Source organism: Artemia sp. Qi Xiang Cuo, chromosome 1, assembly GCF_049724085.1.
Source record: "Artemia sp. Qi Xiang Cuo chromosome 1, ASM4972408v1, whole genome shotgun sequence".
NCBI classification, from domain to species: Eukaryota; Metazoa; Arthropoda; class Branchiopoda; order Anostraca; family Artemiidae; genus Artemia; species Artemia sp. Qi Xiang Cuo.
This window is the reverse complement of record NC_142794.1, coordinates 44,417,913-44,439,790: the sequence shown is the minus strand read 5'-3', so window position 1 is coordinate 44,439,790 and position 21,878 is coordinate 44,417,913. Positions and strand designations below refer to the sequence as shown.

Below are 21,878 nucleotides of genomic sequence, written 5' to 3'. Positions count from 1 at the left end.
CCCTTCCGAAACATATTGTTTATTATGGTTGAAAATAGCGTGCACTTGAATTTCTAAGACTCATTGATCTAGAAAATGGGAGGCGAGGCAACTTTGTTTAGTTTCGAGACATTAAAAAAAATATTTAACTTAAATATATGAGTAAATTATTTGAAATATTGTCTAACACTTGTAGGACAATTAGAGCACAATTCAGTTCTTTTTCAGGCTATGGTATCTTTTCTTTGTTTGTCAATTAAAGAACGTTTTCAAGACAAATCTTTGTCAAAGAAGTTTTAAAAGTTATTATTGAAGGACAATACATACTGCTGTAGATGAATAGATGTTTTCTAAAACGAACCGAAATTTAAATAAAAAAGAAACAAAGTCAGCCTTAAAACGAACTTAAATTACCATAAAGATAAGAGCCCCTGCGTCGTAATAGTAGTAGCAGCAGTCTTAAATTAAAAAATTGGGGAAAAGTTTTCATTTGGCGTCACGTCTAGATACTTAATGCTTAACTCCATTAGTTTCTTCATTCTAGTTCGTCTGCTCGAAGCTGAAACTCAAAGCTCTTAAGTAAGATGAGTATTATCATTAGGAGAAAAACAACCTAAGTTTGTTAAATATTTAGCAGAGCTTTCTCACGGACCTTTCTTGCTTTTCGTAATTTGTAGTGGAATTAAGGTTAGAGATGAAAAGTCTTAGAATGAGACTCAAATCTGTCGTCACGTGTTCCAAGTATTAGCAAGATCAAAATTTAATTGACAATCCCTTAGCTTTGAGAAAAATTTTAATCTTGCACTGACAGAATTGCCCAAAGGTTTCTTTTCTGATTCATATGCTATTTTTTTCGCTCTAGTTCAGCTTGGGGGATAAATAGAACTTTTTAAGACACTTCTTCTGACTTCAGGCTTCGTTTGTAGAATTACATCGTCAAATACATCTTAAAAAAAAATTGTTCAACAAGGGAAAAAATCCATAAATAATTTCAGTTGGGTAACGTTTCAGTAACATTTCACTAGGGTATTTTGGGTAAAAACAAGTAGCTGTGAATCCTGTAAGCGTAATAGCACATAGCTACTGCAAGGATATCTCAGGTGATGTCACAGAATCTGATGGGTAGAGGACTAAAAAAAGAAAAATCTTCAATAAAAACACAAAACTTCAATTGCAATGGCTCAGGGCTATAATATTGAGAAGATATATTTTTCTTTGAGGGGATATTTTAGATTTTGATTTGTCTTACGACGAGTTGTTTGGTCAGGGCTTTCTTGAATATGAATGAGGGTGCTACTTCCTCTTTCAACTTTGTTCTTTAAAAATTCCAGACTAATATTCCTGTAATAATGTTTCGAGGTCGATAGTAATCTTCCCTCAAAAAATTTACCTAACCAATTGCTGATTAGGAGCGAAGGGTCTGAAATAAAAAAAAAAAATTTAGGTCATTATTTCCACTGCTTTCAAGGCGAATTCTTCAGACACATCTTTTTTATAGGAATAATTAGAATAGACCCGGTAGGGGCCCCGCGGGACACTGCCCCCATAGAAGATGCTAAAAAGTATGTTAAAACACGAAAAGACCATTTATCCCATTTGAGTCTAATTGAAAACTGAGCTTATGGTATCCCTTGCCCATTCTTCCCCCTGGATAAATTTCCCTGTGGCACTCATATCTTCCCTGCTTCTCTAAATTATATGATTTTAATCATCATCTTACAAAAGTTTGCAATATGGTGGGTGTAATCATCCCGGAGTATCCATATTAAAGGTGTTTAAAAATGTGCCCTTGAATCAAGGGGTACTAGAGGTAAATTTCTAGTAACTCCCAATCCAGCATCGTTTTACATTTATCTGAAGGATCATGGGGAGTTAGGCCGTTGGGGAATAAAAATATACTATTGAGGCTTCAAACTCACTCTCCTCACACATATAAAGATCTAATAGTCCTCCTCCATAATGGACGATGCATAATTATACACAATATATATATCATTCCATCAAAGCCTAACTGAAGCAACTTAATTGAAAGAAACTTTCAAATAAGTGTCTTGTATTTTAACTAGGCGCATTTTTAGAAATGAATGCGTCATAGTGTTAAACTATGACGCATCTAAAACCGCCTCTAAAACTGAAAAGCTCGATATATGGTCCTTCTATTCTTTTAAATTGATAGGCCATCTTAAAATTTTCACTCAATAGCAAGTTTACTTTACATCAAAGTAGTTGTTTTGCGCCACAATATGGCCGAAAATGCTACTTTTCTATGGCCCCTTATGCTACTTATTTGATATATTATGTTACCTTTTAATACTCTCTTACTGCTTTGAAGTTTTGATCTTTCTTCTCGACTCGACGCTTTAAAACTTCAAGGTAAAAAATGGAAGAACAATCTTTAGTTTAAAAACAAACATTCTTTGTCTTTGAGCACAGACAGCATTTATAGCCCATTATAGCTTTTAAACTTCTAAACACATTCGAGGCGATGTTTTCAGAAGTAATAGCTACACACTTTTTCCAACTGACAAAACATTCGAAACAATACCATCTCTGCCTTGAAGAAGATTTTGTGTTCTTTCATAAAATAATGTAACATTGCTTTCCGCTTAATATCACTCAAATTCTTGAGCAGCATCAAAAGGATTACCACTGACCCGAGATGATACGCTCAAGGATAGAATTTTTTTTTGTTTTGTTTAAGCTGAACAGCAGCAAAAATAAAGGCATGATATTATTAAAGTCCTTTCATCTAGGTCAGGGAAAGGAAGAAAGAGATTTCAATAAGCTGTACAACCGAAATAGGAAAAATTTGAAAAGAAATGGTAAAAATATTTATTGCTTCTCTTACGAACTACAAAAGGGGTCTAGGGGTTACAACATAGTCAAAAATTTATTCCACTTTTTATGGTGATATTATATGTCAAACTTAAGAACAGAATTGCAATCCCCGCAAAAATACAGTCTACAGTAAAATTTAACAAAAATGAGACCAACTGTTTGGGAGAACAAATTGGACTTTACTAAAAATGGCTGTCTTTTTTTTGCCCCGTAGCTTTCTGTTTAATGTTCTGCTAAGTATTCTATCTTATATATATATATATATATATATATATATATATATATATATATATATATATATATATATATATATATATATATATATATATATATATATATATATATATATATATATATTTGTTGCTCGTTCAAAGGTAGAAGGTATATGCGAATCCGTAATATATATATATATATATATATATATATATATATATATATATATATATGTATATATTCGCAATAGTTTGCTCTTGTTCGTTGTCATTGATTGTTAGAGGAACTGTTTTTAAAATAAACAGTTAGCCATAATTTCTGAAACTTAATGCCCCAGCCTTCAAGACGAGTGCCATGTGCCATGCTAAAAATTTAAATATAGACGGTGAACACATGAATAAATGAGTGTGCATTTTCTTAGGCTTAGCTAAGGTCTCATAGTATATGCAAATTCATTGTCGTGGGTGCAAGAGATATATCTGATTTGAAAAAAAAGTAAAATAAAGGGAAATTATTTGACGATTGTAAGAACTTTTTCAAAATCTAAAAAATACTTGAGATGTTAAGGAAATATCGATACTGTTGCTCTGACCTTGGTATTTTATGTTTGGGACCTTAGTTAAATTTCATTGGTGAACCCTTACCCCACCCCCACCCCCAATTTGCTTTAAGGCTAGCATATACTAATACATAAATCAAATATGCGCTAAAGATTTTAGATTTACGAGTTTGTGTAATTTCGGTGAATAAGCAACAATACTATTGAAGCTGCAAAAGTGAAAGTATTTCAGTAAAGGTGATGTCTGTGTTAGACATTGTAATTTTATATCTGTACCTTCATTGTCAAATCCTTAATCTTTTTACCAGACTATTGCAGTCGATAGATAATGTTCGATTATTTTTCTTAGGCTCTGCATGGAGCTTGGAAATGATTGCCCTGCATTTAGTGTTGACTATGCTACCGGAAGATGTGTCAATCTTGGTAGAAATTCTGAAGGAAGGCCAGAAGACCTAATTCAAAAAGATGGAATTAATTACTTCGAAAAAATCTGTTTAAAAGGTTTGAGTTTAAATGATAATCTTTGCCAAAAGTTGATAGGAAAAATTGGCTTTTCAAAACTGCAATTGTTAAGAAAAAAGAAAAAATGAGGTGTCTTGTTGTTGTTTCTTCTTTAGCGTTTTCTCATGTAAACAAAAATAAATTTTAAGTCTTGGTCTTGGTTACAAAAACGACCACCAGGGGATTTAAAAAGGTTTTTAAGTTATTCCGCGGGACCATATAAAGTTTTATGGAAGGAGTCATTTTGTTGAGCATTGTAGAATGATCCAGCAACTTTGTCTCTAATATTGGGTATCTTATCCCCGACAATTGTGCAATTGATCAAATTATGTTTTAAAACTAAATGTTGCTTTAAAACTAAATCAAAAGGCACCGTATATATGGTTGCTAATAAGACACCTCAGCAATATCTCTAGAACGTCTGGGGGACTAAGCTGAAACTTTCGGGGCTGCTACTATTACTGCTTCTGCTCATTCAATTTAAATAATTAAAAGAGTGCAAGTGTATTCAGGTTCTCAAAGAGCATAGATAGAATGTTTGGGAATGATGTTAAATTTTATTTTTCATGTCTACTTGAGAAGGTATAAAAATAAATTGAACAATACCATTTGTGTCAGGGTTAAAAATTGTTGAAAAAGTTTCTCGGTACTTGTCTAGAATCTGGGTATACACGAAAGAAAGGCCGCATCGAAATCTCAAAGCCGCTATTGATAAACAGGTTTGTGAGGTGTTGCTCACTCCGTGACAAAGATTTTATTTTGGGGTTTAGGGGAACTAAGAGGTAGCTAGTTAAGGTAGAGTAGGTTAGATTAGGTTACGCATTTAATATTTGCTATGATTTACCCCCATCCCACCCTAATGTTCAAATATATAGCCCGAGTTTGTTTCTAAATTATTATATTTGTATCCTGTTTTGTTTTATTTTATTAGCATTAACGAAAATTGACTTCTCGCGTGTGTACCCAGATTCTAGACAAGTACCAGTTTCTCCAACATACAAATAGTAAGCCAAACTATGGATTCCTATAGAAAAAACGAAATGATATGAATGTTTTTTTTTCATGAAAAAGACTATGTCCATAAAAAAGGAACAGAAATTAATTTAGAAAATTAATTTAAAAAATCCACCAAACAGGTTTGTTTATAAAAACTCCCTATCAAACCCAAAAGGAACAGAAATTAAAATAAATAACCAGGTCAAACTCAAAACCTGTTAAGTTTACGCTCGGTCATTTATTGCAATTTCTGCTCGTTTCGGGTATAATTTATTTATTGATGGTGATTTGTAATAGTTTTTCACTTGGAAGATTATTTGAATTTATTTCTGTTCATTTTTGGCTTAATGGAGCTCTTTACTTTTCTTTGAAAAGGTTTTTTAGATTAAGCAATAACAACGGTAAGGCGATGATTAGCTCTATAGTTTGCTCTTACTGGGAAATCCAAGTAGTATCCCCATGATTACTTCTGCAACCCAGATAGCAGATTAACATTGGATTTCTACCGGCCCATTACAAGTTGAGCTCCTAGCCCCTCAAGCTGTCACATCTGTGCAATGCGACTCAGGTTTTCAGGTGTAAGATGCTTGACGCAATCTTATTTCAGATGGCAAGATTTCCACAACACACCCCTCTGGGCTCCAATGACGTCATACGACACATCCCGTTTTAAACCGTCAGGTCTAATATGGATGAAACCATCGTACAAGGTAGACTCCGGGAGCAATGGGTGAACCCGCGCTTGTAACTTAACGACCGCCCACACCTTATGTGAGGTCACGTTATGACAGCGCAACCACCACTGTAAAATAATACCTTTTTGGTATTTTTTTTTCGCTCGAAACGTTCAAAGCGTTTTTTTTGTTTCTTTTAACTTAATGGCGGAGCACACTTTATGTAAGATCAGCACACAACTTACGCGGTGACGGCGCACTTTTATGTAATAGCGGAGCATGTCGCTGTCACATAATACCTTTTTTCGGCATTTTAATTTTCACCCGAAAAGTTCAAAGCAATTTTTTTTTTTTTTTTAGTTCTTTGTCCTCGCTGGGACTTGAAAGGTCAATTTTCTTCCAATGGGAAAGCACTCCAAGCAACACGACTAAATTGCCATTGCCAATATTCTGTATTAGGGAAATACTTTCAAGAAAAGACACCTTCCTGTGACGTTACAAGACACGCCTCTGTCTATTCCATGACACTCCCAGGTGTTCCCTAGCTAGCGCCATTGTTTTTCCCTCGTAAAATGGAAGCCCCTTATCTGTTGATTAGCTAACTGTTGATTTTTCAGGTGATCTCTCTAATACCATTGTTTTTTCCTCGAAAAAATAGAAGCCGAAAAAATAGAAAAAATAGAAGAAAAAATTACAGGGAAATTGATTTCCCTGTAAGACGCTCAGGTGTTCCCCTAGAAGCGCACCAGTTTTAAACACACAAAGGGAATATTTATTTTTAGACAAAATTGCTCTAAATGTATTTCTAGGGAAAAAGATTAAGGGATGCTCAAATTGTGTAAAGACCCTGATCGTGCTAAACAATAAATCTTAAAAATACAGACTTAAAAGTTTTATTATTTCAAACAAATTTACAAACAATATTAAAAACACAGAAAAAAAACAGTTAAAAAACGCTACAAACAGAAAATCAAACATGAAAAAAGGCTTATCGTAATATATGCAAAAAGAACTGTGTACTATAGAAAGTTGGAGATCGTAGCATGCAATACCAAGTGATATGGCTGATATTAGACGCAAATTTAAGCCCTATTAAGAATATTTTGACGAAAATACACTGTTTCTTTGAGTGAGATGTTAGATTTCACGCCATCGTTACAATACACCCCACCCTCCCTCTACCAATTATTTCCAGAGGGAAAGGTTTATATTAAGTGCAAATTTAAGACATAATTTAATTTTAAGACACATTTGAGAAGCCAATAGATAGCTATAAGGGACTTCTATTTTTCGAGGGAAAAAAATGGCACTTGCTAGGGAACATCTGGGAGGGTCATGGAACAGACAATAGTTTGTCTTTTGATGTCACGGGAACGTGCTATTTCTTGAAAGTATTTCCCTAATACAGATTATGGCAATAACAGTATAGTCGTGTTGCTTGGAGCGCTTTTCCATTGGAAGAAAATTGACCTTTCGAGTCCCAGTGAGGACAAAGAACTAAATAATGAAGAAAAAAGGAATGTTTGGAATGTTTCGGGCGAAAAACAAAATGCCGAAAAAAGGTATGATGTGACAGTGATGTGCGCCGTTATTACATAAAAGTGCACCGCCATTGCTTAAGTTGTGTGCTAACCTTACATAAAGTGTACACCGCCATTAAGTTAAAAGAAAGAAAAACGCTTTGAACGTTTTGCCCGAAAAATAAATGCCAAAAAGGTATTATTTGACAGCGATGGTTGCGCTGTCATTACGTGACCTCACATGAGGAGTGTGCTGTCGTTAAGTTACAAGCGGGGATTCCCTTATGGCTCCTGGAGTCTACCTTGTCACATACGATGGTATCATCCATATTAGACCTGACCGTTTAAAATGGGGTGTGTCGTGTGATGTCATTGGGGTCCAGAAGGGTGTGTCGTGGGAATCTCGCCATCGGAAATAAGAGTGCGTATAGCATATTAAACCTCGAAAAACAAGTCACATTCCACAGGTGTGACGGCTTCAGGGGCTAGGAGCTCCACTTGTAATGGGCCGGTGGAAATCCCATGTTAAACTGCTATCTGTGTTGTAGAAGTAATCATAGGGATACAACTAATTCAAAAGGTGTTATAATGCTTAGAATGAAAAGATCTTAGAGCTCTTGCGTCCCATCTTCGTAAGATGGGACAGAAAAGAGATAAAGACAGAATATTTGAAATAGCACAAATACTCTATAGGCCTACCAGTTATAAACTGCTCCTTGACAAATTACTACGTAGCTACGGCTGACTTTTTCCGAAAATTTGTGAAAAAAGAGCCGAATGACTCCATTTAGAATTTGACCCAGTTGAAAGAGTTACATAGGTTATTCTATCAGAAGCTATGAAAACATGATTACTGAGCTGTCGGAAAATTTTTCCTCATTTGGAAAAACAGATTGATTGGTCTCAGGATATTGTCTGGATTATTAAATAGCCTAGTGCATATTCTGTTAAACACAAAACCATGTAGTACAACTTGCTACTGGTATCAAGACTATTATTCAGTAAATATGGGATATGTTAACTTTCTACCTAAAGCCTTTGTATATAATAATCAATGGCCTATCAGTTGGACTTAACAAACATGTAGTTAATTTCATCAACATCTCATCAATATTTTTTTGTTTAATTTTCTTATAGCTTCATTCACCATAGACGCTGCACCTACAAAACCTGTAACTTCGTCTGGACGCTCGAGTGCTATACCGCTGATTCATACTGAAGTTGAGTTATTTGATCCGGTGGCTAAGACTCTAATTCATAAATTGAAGTCCAATATGCCTCTTTTGGGAACTTACCATCGGATTGACCCCTTTACTTCTTACCCTTTCAGCTTTCACTTCGATGAAGGGTCTGAAGGAACTATATCACTATTTGGGTTAATTATACTTGCCCGATGTTTAGCCAGTAACTTAGAAAAATGAATTTTAGTATGGAAACGCACTCTGTTCACAGAGCCGCTACGAGGTTTTACATAATATTACTGCATGGAATGCCAGAACCCTTGGCATGCCAGGCTTTCCCTATCTTCGGGTTATTAGGTGTATTAAATATTCAGCCCTTACCTTTCTTATAAGAACAGCCTATTTGCCAACGCAATGCATTTCGTGAATCAGGTCGCTTGTATAGATATTCAGCCCAACCCGCTTTTTTTACACAATTAATGGCGAACTTTTTTCAGCAGATCGAGTGGTCCTTTATTTTTGTTAAGTTGTCACCGCAGACTGATTTTAAAATTTCAATATATTCTTTATGTCACCTATATTTATAGAACCATCTTTGCCCTACACTTTGGGAATTGACAAGGCCACATACTTGAACTTTGCTGAAGGTCAGGATCTAAATTATAAGAATTAATGTCAGTCACTGTTACTTTTATAACTGTTTCAGTGGTGGTTTGTCTAGGAGTTTGAAAAAAGGGTAGCTCGAGGTTGACCCCGAATTGAAAATCTATGTGGAGTGGATGCCATTTAATATATAAAAGAGATGGACAAAGAAAGAATTTTTTGAATTAGAAAGCTAGAGTCATCGTGAAGTTTAATGATCCATTTGGGACGACTGAATATAAGATCCAAAGCACCTGTGACAGATTTGTAGACTTTGCTGTAGCCCTCGCTAAATATTCTGTCAGGTTTCTTGTATTTCTTATCAATTGGAATGTAAACAAAATATACAACTGTTGAATGAATCTTCACTGCAACAAGAATGTCTGTGGTGGTATCAACCTTAGTTGCAAAATAAGCTCTTACTACATCTTTAACGCCGTCAGAAAACTAGCCTCTTCCATTGCTAACTTTTAGAGAGGTAAAAAGTTTATTCCGACCATCCTTCGCAAACAAACCAAGCCCTGCTTCCCAGGATGGATGTTGTTGTAGGCAGGTAATGTAACAACCATGAGAAAATTCTTCTAGATATTGTTGCTTTGTGAGAACACTACCATTAAGGGCTTAGGAAAGAAGTCAACTTGATGAACAAGTAATAATTTCAGCAAAGCTTGCACAATACGTATATGAAGGGTGGTAGCTGAATTGAACCGATTACATTTAATTTACTTCTTACCCAGAGTGTCTTTATCTACCAGATACTTGCTGGAGTATTTTGTACATTTGGGAGGTCTCTAACGCATCAACTTTGCACAACTTTATTGTCTATTTAACAATTATAAAGTTCTATTTTTAGAACCTTAAACTTGCTATTAGGCAGAAATTCATAACTATCACCTAAACTTTCGTGTGATGCTTGTTCAAAATTAACTTTTACGTAAAATTGATTAAAAACAAGCACGCTCTGTCTAACTGCATAACTCTGGTGCAGCTTGCCACTAGCGGGATAATATCGTCTTACCACAAAAGGAATAATAATATCAACTCCAAAGTAGGTGGAGTTGATTTCAGTAGACTAGTTATGCAGATGAAGGTTCTGCACGTTCTGCGGATGAAGGATGACATAATGCCATAGACTGTCCTTGTAGGCCAACCCTCTAAGGCCAAACGGAAAGCAGGTCCTTCGCGGTTGGGATGGGAGGATGGCGTACAGAAAAGTTTAAGGGAAATAGGAACTTCCTGAGAGGGTGCAAAGAGGGAGGCTTTGGATAGATTGAGATGGAGGAGAAGCGTGCATAGCTGTGTTGGCCTCAGGCGGCTTGGTGCCACGGTGAGTCATAAGTAGTAGTAGACCAGTCATGAGCAATCAGATCACGCGGTACCAACTGAACAAAAAGTTTATTGGACAAAATTAAACGCCAAGCATCACTGCTACTGTGCTGGATTTTATTGAGTCTCTTTTCGTGACTTTTGATTATCCATACCTTTTTAAGACTTCTTCAAAACTACCGTATAGGTCTGATTTTAAGCTTTATGGGACTTTATGGGTAAAGCACAACTGTTTGTATTCAGCATTCCCGTTCCAATGGCATTGCCTAATTTTAGGTATATCTTATTGACTTGACGTTTCACACAGCACCACAGGCACCTCATCTAGCTGAAACTGACAAAACAAAGCAGGTTTACTTTGCCTTCATCAAAGGAATCAAGACGTCTAACCATATCTTCTTATATGTACAACTACTGGCTTGGTCCGCTCACTCCTGAAAAAAAAAATTAATTTCTCAGGAAACATACGAAATTCTATTTTCTCAGATAAATAGCTTCAGCTCCAGAAAGGCTATAGGGATCTCTTACTCGTTTAATTTGATGAAGTATGCAAATTGTATTATGATAATGATTTTTAATGAATAACTTTGAGCTTGACAAATAATACACATTTGGGAAAAGTATAAAAGTATATTTTTGTAGCTAGTAATTTCAGTTTTTATTGACAAAAGTTGATATTTGCTTACCTCTCATTGCCATGAACAGTTTTTCGATTCGGAAAAAATATCTTTAATCTCTGATGGGTCAAATCTGATTATTTTCAGCAAAGTTTTGGAGTCGTAGTTACAAGCTTCTGGCTACTTTCTCTGATGAAAAACCAAAGTTCTGCTATTTGTTTTAGAGCAACGGGAATTTTAAGAGGCAAATTTCCATCCGTAGAGATTGTTTAGATGCTCAGTTGAGTGATACTAAAAGCTTTCATATGAAAAACAGATTGATACTTTTTTCTAACAGCTGATAGAATCAGAACTATTGGGCGAAGACATTTTAATCCCTACATTTGTTTTTACCTCTACAGCCAAATAACTCCAAATGAAAAAGACATGGTAAATTTCTATATAAAATTATTTTTGTTTTCAGACAATACTGTTACATGTCAAGACAAAGCATGGGCTTTTGAAAAAGTTCCTGGAAAGCAGTACAGGACAAAAGGTGAAAAGTTGTTAAAAAATGTGAAGTCTCGGCAGGAATGTGAAATCGCATGTCTCCAGGTATTGACTTGCTATATAGCTTATAAAATATATGATAGTAAACAACACATTTTAGCCTACTTTTTTCTTTCATTTTATTCTTAAAATGACGATTTTCTTAACCAGTTTTTTTTTATGAAAATAACTTAATTCGATGCCAAAATCCCTTTTTTTCATTTCAATTAGTTAATCAGAGTAACTATTTTAAAATTTGGATGTTTGTAACAAAACCGGAGAAATTCCTTTTTCTTATTATGTGGTCAAATATAAAACCAAATATGTTCTGCAACAGCAAAACGTGTTGATTTTTAAACCTAGCTGTCATCTCAAAACCATAAGGGTATGCCATGTGCCACTAGACGAATGTATTGTCTTTTATTAAGGTTGTTGTACATAATGTGCTACAAGCCAGCAACGCAACAAGGGTTTTTACATTATAAGCTTGGAGCTCGTCTTGCTTCGGATGGCACAAAGAAGGGGATGAGGACTTTGCAGTATCAAGAAGCGAGAAATACTTACAAACAAAACTTGGAATTTACACGGGAATATATGTAGATTTTTTTCTGAATCTCTTTTCAAGGATTATCCTATGTAAATTGATAATATTTATAATTGATAACAGTATTGTAGTGAAAGGATTTAGGCCTACTGTAATAACAGCGCATGTTCCGAAATGCTTTCCCAAGCAAAGCCTTGCCTCTTTTCTTGTAGATATCTAATAGTTTATATTTAGTAGGGCTGTCAGTAAATTTTTAGTTGACAGCATAATTTAACGAGGATGACAGTGAATACATAACTTGATACTTTTTTTGTGCTCTTTCAAAATTCAATAATCGATTCTGGGAGAAATTTCATTTTGAGCTCTTAAAGGGCTAAAGAAGCTCAATTCTCCCCCCCCTCCACTCTCCTTACCCCTGAAAAGAATATATGCATCTCAAAAATTTTGAGTGCATGCAATATTGAAACGAATAAAGTTTTAATTTAACCATTACTTATTAAATACTCTTCATACTTGATATACTTAGGGTATATTAAGAGTTGTAAAATCTAGTTGAAAAACTTCCTTTTTGGGTTGTAAAATCTATTTTTTTGAATTTGTCTGTTAATTTTATTTTAAAGGCTTGTAACTGCTGATTTGGGCATTTTCAAAATAAATATTTTTTCCAAAACTTACTTCTTGTTTTTTATGTAGATCCAAGATATGTTTCCATGTGTAAGCGGTGTCAATTAAATTTCCATATTCATTTGTCGGGGTACCTCGGTTTACATAGCAGCTGGGGCCTTTGATTTGTTTGAGGAACCCTTGCTTTGCTGTAATGGCAATTTAAAAATCTGATAATTGCTATTCGCGACGTTGTTTCAGTCAAGTGGCAGGTTGAGCTTACGAGTTCCAAAAATGGTCCCTTTTAAATAGTACCGTCGTTACTACCCATTGTTTTGACCTTGTATTCTCAAAAATCAAAAACTGACTACAGAATGAAACAAAGACAGGGAATAGGTCAAAGTATTTTCAATCCAAGTCGATCCCTGTTTTCTTTTTTTTCTCAATGAGGATTATGTAGATTTGAACAGCTCATTTCCTTCTTGGTGGCTGAATAAAAATTTTTACTTTAAGTTTGTAGCTTCTTGAAAAGTTCATTAATTTTTTTAATTTTTTTTTATTTTGCTGCTTTTTTTAATGGAAGGAGATGGACAGACGCATATTTCTATACACTGAGAAGTGCAAACAATACCTTCTCCAGACACGCTTAAACGATTTATGATAATAGTGAAAACTGCCAAAGATCCCACTTGAATCGACCGATAGAGAAAGGATGCAGGAAAGGAACACCAACTTACGATTGTCTATATTGCTAAAACTATTTTTATCATTTTGCTTTAATAAATGGCAATTGTATTTTAAATAATATTTAACGGCCATATAGTAAAAATAAAACTCAAGAATTTCAGTTTCCAGTTTGATTCCAGCTCTTTCTAGAACAAGGCAAATTCTTGTGATAGAAGAGAATAATGTGAAGATGATATTCAGTTTTTTTTAAGCTGTGGGCCGCCGTCTTCGCTAGGCCACAAGATATTCTGCAGGTGATGAGAGGGAGAATGTTTAATGTGAATGTTTCAGCAATTATGCTTCATAATAGCAATAATCAATTTGACATAAATAGTTTGATAGTTACATTTTGGGAAGAAGGGGGTTAGTTAAGGACAATGATTCTACTATTTACGGTAAAAGAAAAGGTAGAGCAAAATCCAATTTAAAGGATATTGGCATGAGAAGAAAGTCTGCACCCGCCTTTGGAGCTAAATTAAACCGTTTTTTCCCAAGAAAGGGGACTGTTTGTGTTTCACCTCGATGTAAATCTACATAAATATATCATACATGTGAAAAATTTCTGCTGTAATAAAGGTGTTGCTTTTGCAATTCCTTCAATAGAGAGGGGGTTACACGTGTCTCTTAGTTGTTTTTCCCCCTCCCTAGATTTTCAAAAATACATTTTTGAAGTATTTTAATTGAGAATTTCTTTTTTCTGGAACTTTCATTGGAAAAATTGACTGAAATTTTTTTTTGCCCCGCCCCCCTTTAAATTTTCGTGAGTTGATGTTGTTGCTTCACTAGTTAATAGAGATAAAAAAAAACTTAATTTCCTTCCTAAAGTTGGCTTCACTTTTTGTTTTCACCGGGAGTCATTTTTTCACGAAAGTTTTTTCTTTTTGTAGAGATTAGTTGTAGTTAATTTGAATTATTGAATGGTCTGTTTATTTATTAGGAATCAGATTTTACTTGCTTGTCAGCCACATATGATCGCTCGGTTCAAGAATGCCTTGTGAATCCAGATAGTCGAAGGACAAATACTAATGGATATGAAGATGCTAGTGCTCATATCGAATACCTTGAAAATCAATGTAACCAAGGTAATTACCTTTACCCCATATTTTACAGGATTTCAACTTCAAGTGGTATTTTCCTCTACTTCCATATATAGCACTGTTAATTTTGCTTTATCTAATCCCGTCCTATGTTTTTAAGGGTTCTAGGCGTTTACCCCCCCCTGGCGATTACCCCCGGAAAACAACCCCCAGAAAATTACCCCGGAAAATACCCCCCCCCCCCCCGTGGAAAATACCCCGGAAAATACCCCCTCCCTTAGAAATTAAGGCTTTACAAATTTGAGACTTGACTTGACTTGCTTTATTTACTACTAATTACAAAATAAACTATATACAAGCAACCGCCCGGGGAAGGATCAAAAAGCCTGATGAAAGACGGATGCAATCCTCTAATTCTCAACCTATCAAAATTCTAATTCTAAGAAAAAAAAGACCTGAAAAAAGACCTGAACACTCTCTCAATTTAAACAATAAAACCAAAAACTATGAAGAAAAAAAAAAAATTAAGACATTAATGATTACAATAATAATAAATTAACTCCCCTCTCCCAATAAATTTTTTTTTTTTTTTAATTTAAACGACCCAATGTGTTCAGCTTCCCGAACGCCAACTGGGATATCATTCCAAATAGCCGGAGCCAAATACCGAATCCCGAAACCTGCACGTGTGGTGTCTCGATACTCAACCGTAAAATTTTCCGCCTCTCTAGTCGCATACCTGTGGAGTGAACTATTTACGCGAAAAAAATTTGTAAAAACTGGAGGACATACATCATTCCAACATCTATAGGCAAAAATAGCAGCTAGGTAATCGCCAATCTGACCAATGTTAAGCGCTCTTAATTTTTTAAAACATGACGCGGTATCATTCACAATTTCTATATAATTCCCAAGAAGACGTACTGTTTTATTTTGTAAAATCTGCACTCTTTTGAAATTTGCATAAAAATTGCTAGACAAAATGACACAACCATAAGACATATAAGGTGCAACAATACTATGATACAATAATAAAAGAACCGATAATGGTAAAAAATGCTTCAAACGACGCAAAATTCCCAGACCTCTAGCAACTTTAGCTGCAACAAGATCACTATGGTGCTTCCAAGACAAATTACAATCAAGCTGGAAGCCCAAATAAAACACACCTCAAGCACCTGTGACAAAGGCTTACCATTAAAAAATATCTCTCCATCAACACTCGGAGGCTTACCAACTCTCCTAAAAATCATAAAATTAGTTTTTTTAACATTCACTGACAAAAGGCTGAAACTTGTAAATACATAAAATTACTTTAAAACCCTATTTACTTTCAACAATAGATCATTAATCATTCGACTAGACATAGTTAAAGCAGTATCATCCGCGAAAGTCATGATAAAACACTCCGGTAAGTAAAACGCATTGAATCAACATACACAAGGTACAGAAGTGGTCCCAAGACAGATCCCTGAGGTACACCGCACTTCACTTGATAGGCAGAAGAAAATGCATCATTTAAAACAAATTGAATAGATCTTCCAATTAAAAAATTATCAAACCATTTCAGATAATTACCACGAACTCCAAGGGACTGTAGACGTTTGAGTAAAATTTTAAAATCCACTGTATTAAACGCCTTTCTAAAATCAATAAAAACAGTCAAAGGGATTTCACCACGTTCAAAGAATCTATTTACAATATCACAGAGAGAATGTACGGCGTCCGATGTCAAGTGACCTTTCCTAAAGCCGAACTGAGTTTCACTTAACATCCCTTATTTCGTAAGGTGATCATATAGCCTTTTATGCACAATTTTTTCAAATATTTTTGAAAACAGGGGAAGGATTGATATAGGTCTATAATTTTCGATATCTAGTTTAGACCCACCTTTATGGAGACGGATGACTTTTGCCCTTTTAAGCGCATCGGGGAATACCCCAGTTTCCAGGGAAAAATTGATTATGTGGACGAGACATGGTATTAAATAACACATCACTGATTTAAAAGCCCTCAAATTAATTCCATCTTTCCCTGCTGAATTAGATTTGATTGTTTTCACAACCTTCAGAATTTCATTTCCAGTACACGGTTGAAATTCAATTTTATTTTCGATTCCTCTTTCATCCAAAAATTCGTCCCCCAGGGAATCATTATTAAAATTCACTAACCCTTCTGCCAGCACATTTTTACCAATACTTGAAAAGAACTCAGCAAATTTATTAGTAATAATCGTTTCATCACTCACTGCTTCTCCTTGAATCAGCAGCGAATTGGGTGGAGCTTCTTTCTTCTTTCCCAATAGGTCATTTATAACCTTCCAAGTTCCTCTCGCATTATCCTTATTTAAACTCAGTTGGTGAGCAAAATATTGTTTTTTAGCTTTCCTTCTCATTGAGTTCACTTTATTGCGTATTATTTTAAACTCTTCCAGTTTCTTGACAAACTTACTATTTAAATAATCTACATACACTTGATTTCTTAAATCTGACGCTTCAAGAATTTCAGTAGTTATCCAAGGCTTCCTGGGTTGATCCTTATGCGGTTTCACAAATTTAACTGGGCAAGTCTTGTCATAAATTGGCTGTATGATCCCCATCATGCAATCAAATGCCCCAGAAGCGTCATCTTTTATCTCCAAAATCTTGCTAAGATCAGTGCTGCTTAACTCATCACCAAACCTCTGTAAGTTCTCTTTTTTTAACGATCGAGTCTTCACTTTTTTTCTTTCATTTCTTTCTATGCGGACACAAAGTACCTTTTCCGAGAACTGGAAAATGGTCAGAACAAAGGTACAGAACCACATCAGCATAACTACGGCCCAGATACTTCGAACCAACAAAAATATTGTCAATGAGAGTAGCTGAATGACTCGTAACCCGTGTTGGAATATTAGCCAGGGGAAAAAGATCATTAGCAGCCATCAAATTCAAAAAAATTAAGATTCACTCCATTCAGCGATAGCAGATCGAAGTTAAAATCACCCATACAAATAAAATCTAAACCTGTCCGAGACACCGCACGCGTAAAGTGATCAAATCCACGCTCAAAATCTTCCCAGCTTGCGCTCGGTGGCTTATACACAATACTAATCAAAAATTTACTACTACCCAAATTTAAATCAATACTAAAACTTTCTAACTTACCCTCTATCCAAACATCAATATCATTTCTTACTTGGTATGTCAATGACTTTGAAATCAAACACGCAATTCCCCCTCTGTGAAGTGACGTCCGGTTTTTAGCCTCTAAATTATAATCTGGAAAAGAATACAGCGAGAAAGAGTGTTCCTGACTAAAAAAACTTTCAGATATACCAATAAAACTAATTTTTCCTTGAGAATCAGAAAGAAATTGCAACACATCTTCATAACCAGTAGTGAGGTGACAATTCCAGGCACATAAACGCAACGAATTGGCTTTCCCGGGGTCTAACTTCAATCTTTGGACATAAGCACTATTTTTTAACGGTTGAAATCTAACTTGGTTCATACACGGTTCAGCATCTCTTGCTATTGGTGCCGATAAAACCTCTTCTAAACGAAAAGGTTGACTAATTAAATCATCAAGTGAAGAACCAACGAAAGTAAATAAATAAACATATAACATATCTCTCTAAATGAAAAAAAAAGAAAAAAAAAGTAAGAAATAAAAAATAGGAGACCAATACATTTTTTTTGCAAATAATAATAGAAAGACTAAAACCAAAAACGAAACAAAACGGATCTCTCAAAAGAAAAGTAAAAAAAATAATAAAATAAACGGTAGACAAAAAGATTTTTTGTTAATAATAATAATAATTCAAAAATTACGAAAAAGAAAGAGAAAGAAAAAGGGCAACAAAGCTGTACAGAGAAGAAAAAACGACAAACAACAACAAAAATATGAATTTTAATTGATTTCTATTTTTTTTCCGTAGGGGGAACGAATTTTGGTACTAAAATTCGAGAGCACACCAGTTTTTTCGTTACTTTAGCAATAGATTTGGGCTATAGATTTGCACATTAGGGGGGGGGGGTAAAATAATGCGGGTCTTCATGCAAAATATGTTTGGTACAATTATTCTGCATATTGGATAGATAGAGAGAGAAGTGTATTTTAAAGTCAAACTATAAGGCCATGAACATAGTAAAATAAAATAAATGAAAGGCACAAATAACATAAATTTTGATCAGCAATCATCACAAAACCCTTAAATGAAACACTACATTAACCTAATAATAGTAGCCCACTTAATACTTAGAAAAACGGTCATTGAAAAAAAAAACACTAAAAACTTGGAAAAAACACTTAAATGAAACATTACTTTTACTTTATTCTGGGATTTTTTTTTATTTTTTATTTTATTATTATTCTTCTGTAATTTTTTAGTGGCCATACCTAGAAGGAATTGTTTTCTGACTTCAAACTGTCCAAATATTTTACCACCCCTCCCCCTATGAGCAAATATATAGCCCAAATTATATATTTACCATCTATTATGTCACTTGTCTTTTTCTTGTCTCATGCTAAGATGAAAGAAACTAAGGAAGAAACCGGTTTGTTCTCGAGTTTTACACAGCGTAAGCTTAAGTGAGTGGCGCATAATTCACAAGTACCAAAATTCCTTCCCCCTGCGGAAAAAAACTTCAAGTCTTAAAAAAAAGAGTCTTAGAAAAAAAGTCTTATTTTCAACGGGGGGGGGGGGGCATTTTCCGGGGGATTCTATTCTTCTGTAATTTTTTAGTGGCCATACCTAGAAGGAATTTTTTTCTGACATCAAACTATTCAAATACTATACTCCCCCTATGTGGAAATGTGTAGCCCACAGAAGATAGTTCCTATCTATTCTGTCTGTCATCTTTCTTTTTTCCCGTGCTGAGCCGAGAATAGCAAACAAAGGAGACATTTTGGACTCATATTTTGCACAATAAGAACTTTAGTCAGTGGTGCATAATACACAAGTACCGAAATTCCTTCCCCCCGCGGAAAAAACTTCAAGTCTTAAAAAAAAGAGTCTTAGAAAAAAATTCTTATTTTCCACGGAGGGGGGGCATTTTCCGGGGAGGAGTATTTACCGGGGGGCATTTTCCATGGGAGGGGTATTTTCTGGGGGGTATTTTCCGGAGAGGCATTTTCCGCGGGAGGGGGGTATTTTCCGGGGGGGGGGATAATCGCCGGAGAGGTAAAAGCCAGCCACCGTTTTTACATAACAATAATGATGATTGTTTTTTTCCGATTTAACAGTAGTTACGAAAAGTGAAATACCAGGCGAAAGAGGCCAGACAATACCTTATCAGTTGTAAAAATCACCAAAAACTGACAGTGTCTAATCAGTCTGTAGAACTGAAAGGCGGTTCTGAAGTCGGCTTAAACCTAATAATAAATTAAAAAATTACTATTTGTCATAATGCTCAAACTTTTAACATTATGATTATATTTTATTTTTATTTCTATTTTGTGACGGTTGTCAGTTTTGTAAACTCTGAATATTCGAATTATGACTACCAACCTTCTTTGTTAAAAGTTCAATGCTATAAAGAAATAAAATTTGTGCTTTAATAAGCTTGCTTACAACATTCGTTGCATCAAAGTAGTAGTGAAACTTACTTGCACATGTCCCAGGGCACAAAAAAATTTAGCTCCCCTTGGTGTTATTGATCTTGATTGAATTAAATAAAAAAACAAGTTTTTTCAACTGAAATGTAAGGAGCAACGTTAAAACTTATCTCGAACAGAATTTATTCCAAATACGATGGCGATGAACTCTTCTTCAACCCTCACTCCAGGGCTGTATCCAGGATTTTTGTTCAGGGGGGGTTTTACTAATTTTTGACTTTTTTTGGGGGGGGGGGGTTTACTAATTTTTGACTCAGTTTTCGACTAATTTTACTGATTTTTACCTAGGTTTTACTAATTTTCGACTTATTTTCGAGTCGGTCAAAAATTTCGGGGGGGTGGGGGGGCTCAAACCGGGTAACCCCCCCCCCCTGGATACGGCCTTGCCTCACTCTGTAAACTAAATTCTTTCCCTTGTGTTTGAGCCTTTTCTTTCAAGTTGGGGCTTGTGTTTGAGTAGTTTCTCTTAAAGAATTGTCACAAAAGTTTGAACTTTAGCGTAAAGAGTGTGAAGACTGAAAAAGGGGCAGCCTCCCCATATACTGAATAATTTATGTTCGTCTTCTTTTTAATGTCATTCCTCACTTTCAGTCGAAAAAACTTGTTTTTTTATCTAATTTCCGACCTTTTTCAAATCATGCCAGGGAATTCACTCCCCCCGTCGTGTATAATTTCCCCTGTGAAATTCCCTCCGGAAAATATCTTCCCCATGAAAAATTATCCCCGTAGAAAACCCCCACCGCAGAAAATTCCCTCCTCCTCCATCAAAAATATTCTGTATATTTCCCAGTAACAAATACTATGTGTATATAATAGTCAAATAGCGTAACTTACAACCCTTTCCCCAGGAACTATGGGCGATCATGTCATCCCCAAATGCATAGTTTATGGACATTTCAACTATTCTGAATCAAACGACTATCTCAAAACTTTAATGGGATTTCCTTGGGGGAAAATGGGGCGTGGGAGGGGGGCTAGTTGCCATCCAATCGTTTTGGTCACTTACAAACGGCACTAGAACTTTTTATTTCCGATTAAAATGAGCCCTCTCCGAATCTTCTAGGATCACTGGTTCAACACGATCACACCCGAGGGAAAAACAAAATGAAAAATTTCACGTTTTGTTTATAGGAGCTTGAAACCTCTACAGTATGGCTTTCTGATATGCTGAATTATGACGGTGTATTTTTCGTTAAGATCGCTTGAATTTTTGGGTGTTTCTCCCCCATTTTTTTGAAAATCAGGCAAATTTTATCACAGTGATGTATAAGTACACATCAACTATTACGAAACAGTGGCTTTGGCCTATTGTTTAATGAGAGGGACGTTGCCAAATGCGTCAAAGAATGTATTTTAATGCCCATATTTACTAACTCTCAAAGAGTTCTCAGATAAATATACAATTTTTTTTTTGAGGGGGGGGGGGGAATTTTATATTTAATCCTTCTTGCTTTCCGGAACTATTTTTGGTTTATGCCTTTATCATTGGTGCTAGGGGGAGGGGCTATAGCACCCCTGCTGTTTGACAATATTTCTCTTTGTAGTATAGAAGATCACATCCACATGCCTACCGGCATAGAGAAGGAAAAGAAGGGGGGGGGGGTGGAAAGGCAGCATGAGCCTCACCAGTAATTTTTTGGTGATTTGGCGTTCATGAGGAACATTCACACAAATCAGGGTTTTTTCTGCCTTATAAATCTGCCATTAAAACTTGTTGAACTGTTTAACTTGAATAATTATGCTTTACTTCAAAAGGAAAATGCAATAAACAAACTTTTTTTCTCGAAGCCTTGCTT

At 35.3% G+C, this 21,878-nt stretch overlaps 1 protein-coding gene across 1 annotated transcript in view; it reads left to right on the top strand.

Moving 5' to 3' along the window:
- Positions 1 to 16,926, top strand: part of LOC148956362 (uncharacterized) — a 96,597-nt gene extending 79,671 nt beyond the window's left edge. Inside the window, exons 10-13 of the mRNA XM_089090489.1 lie at positions 3,939 to 4,090; positions 11,510 to 11,640; positions 14,385 to 14,529; positions 16,919 to 16,926. Of these exons, the coding sequence (XP_088946615.1) occupies positions 3,939 to 4,090; positions 11,510 to 11,640; positions 14,385 to 14,529; positions 16,919 to 16,926 (436 nt within the window). The remainder of the gene's footprint in view (positions 1 to 3,938; positions 4,091 to 11,509; positions 11,641 to 14,384; positions 14,530 to 16,918) is intronic.
- The last annotated feature ends 4,952 nt before the right edge of the window (positions 16,927 to 21,878 follow it).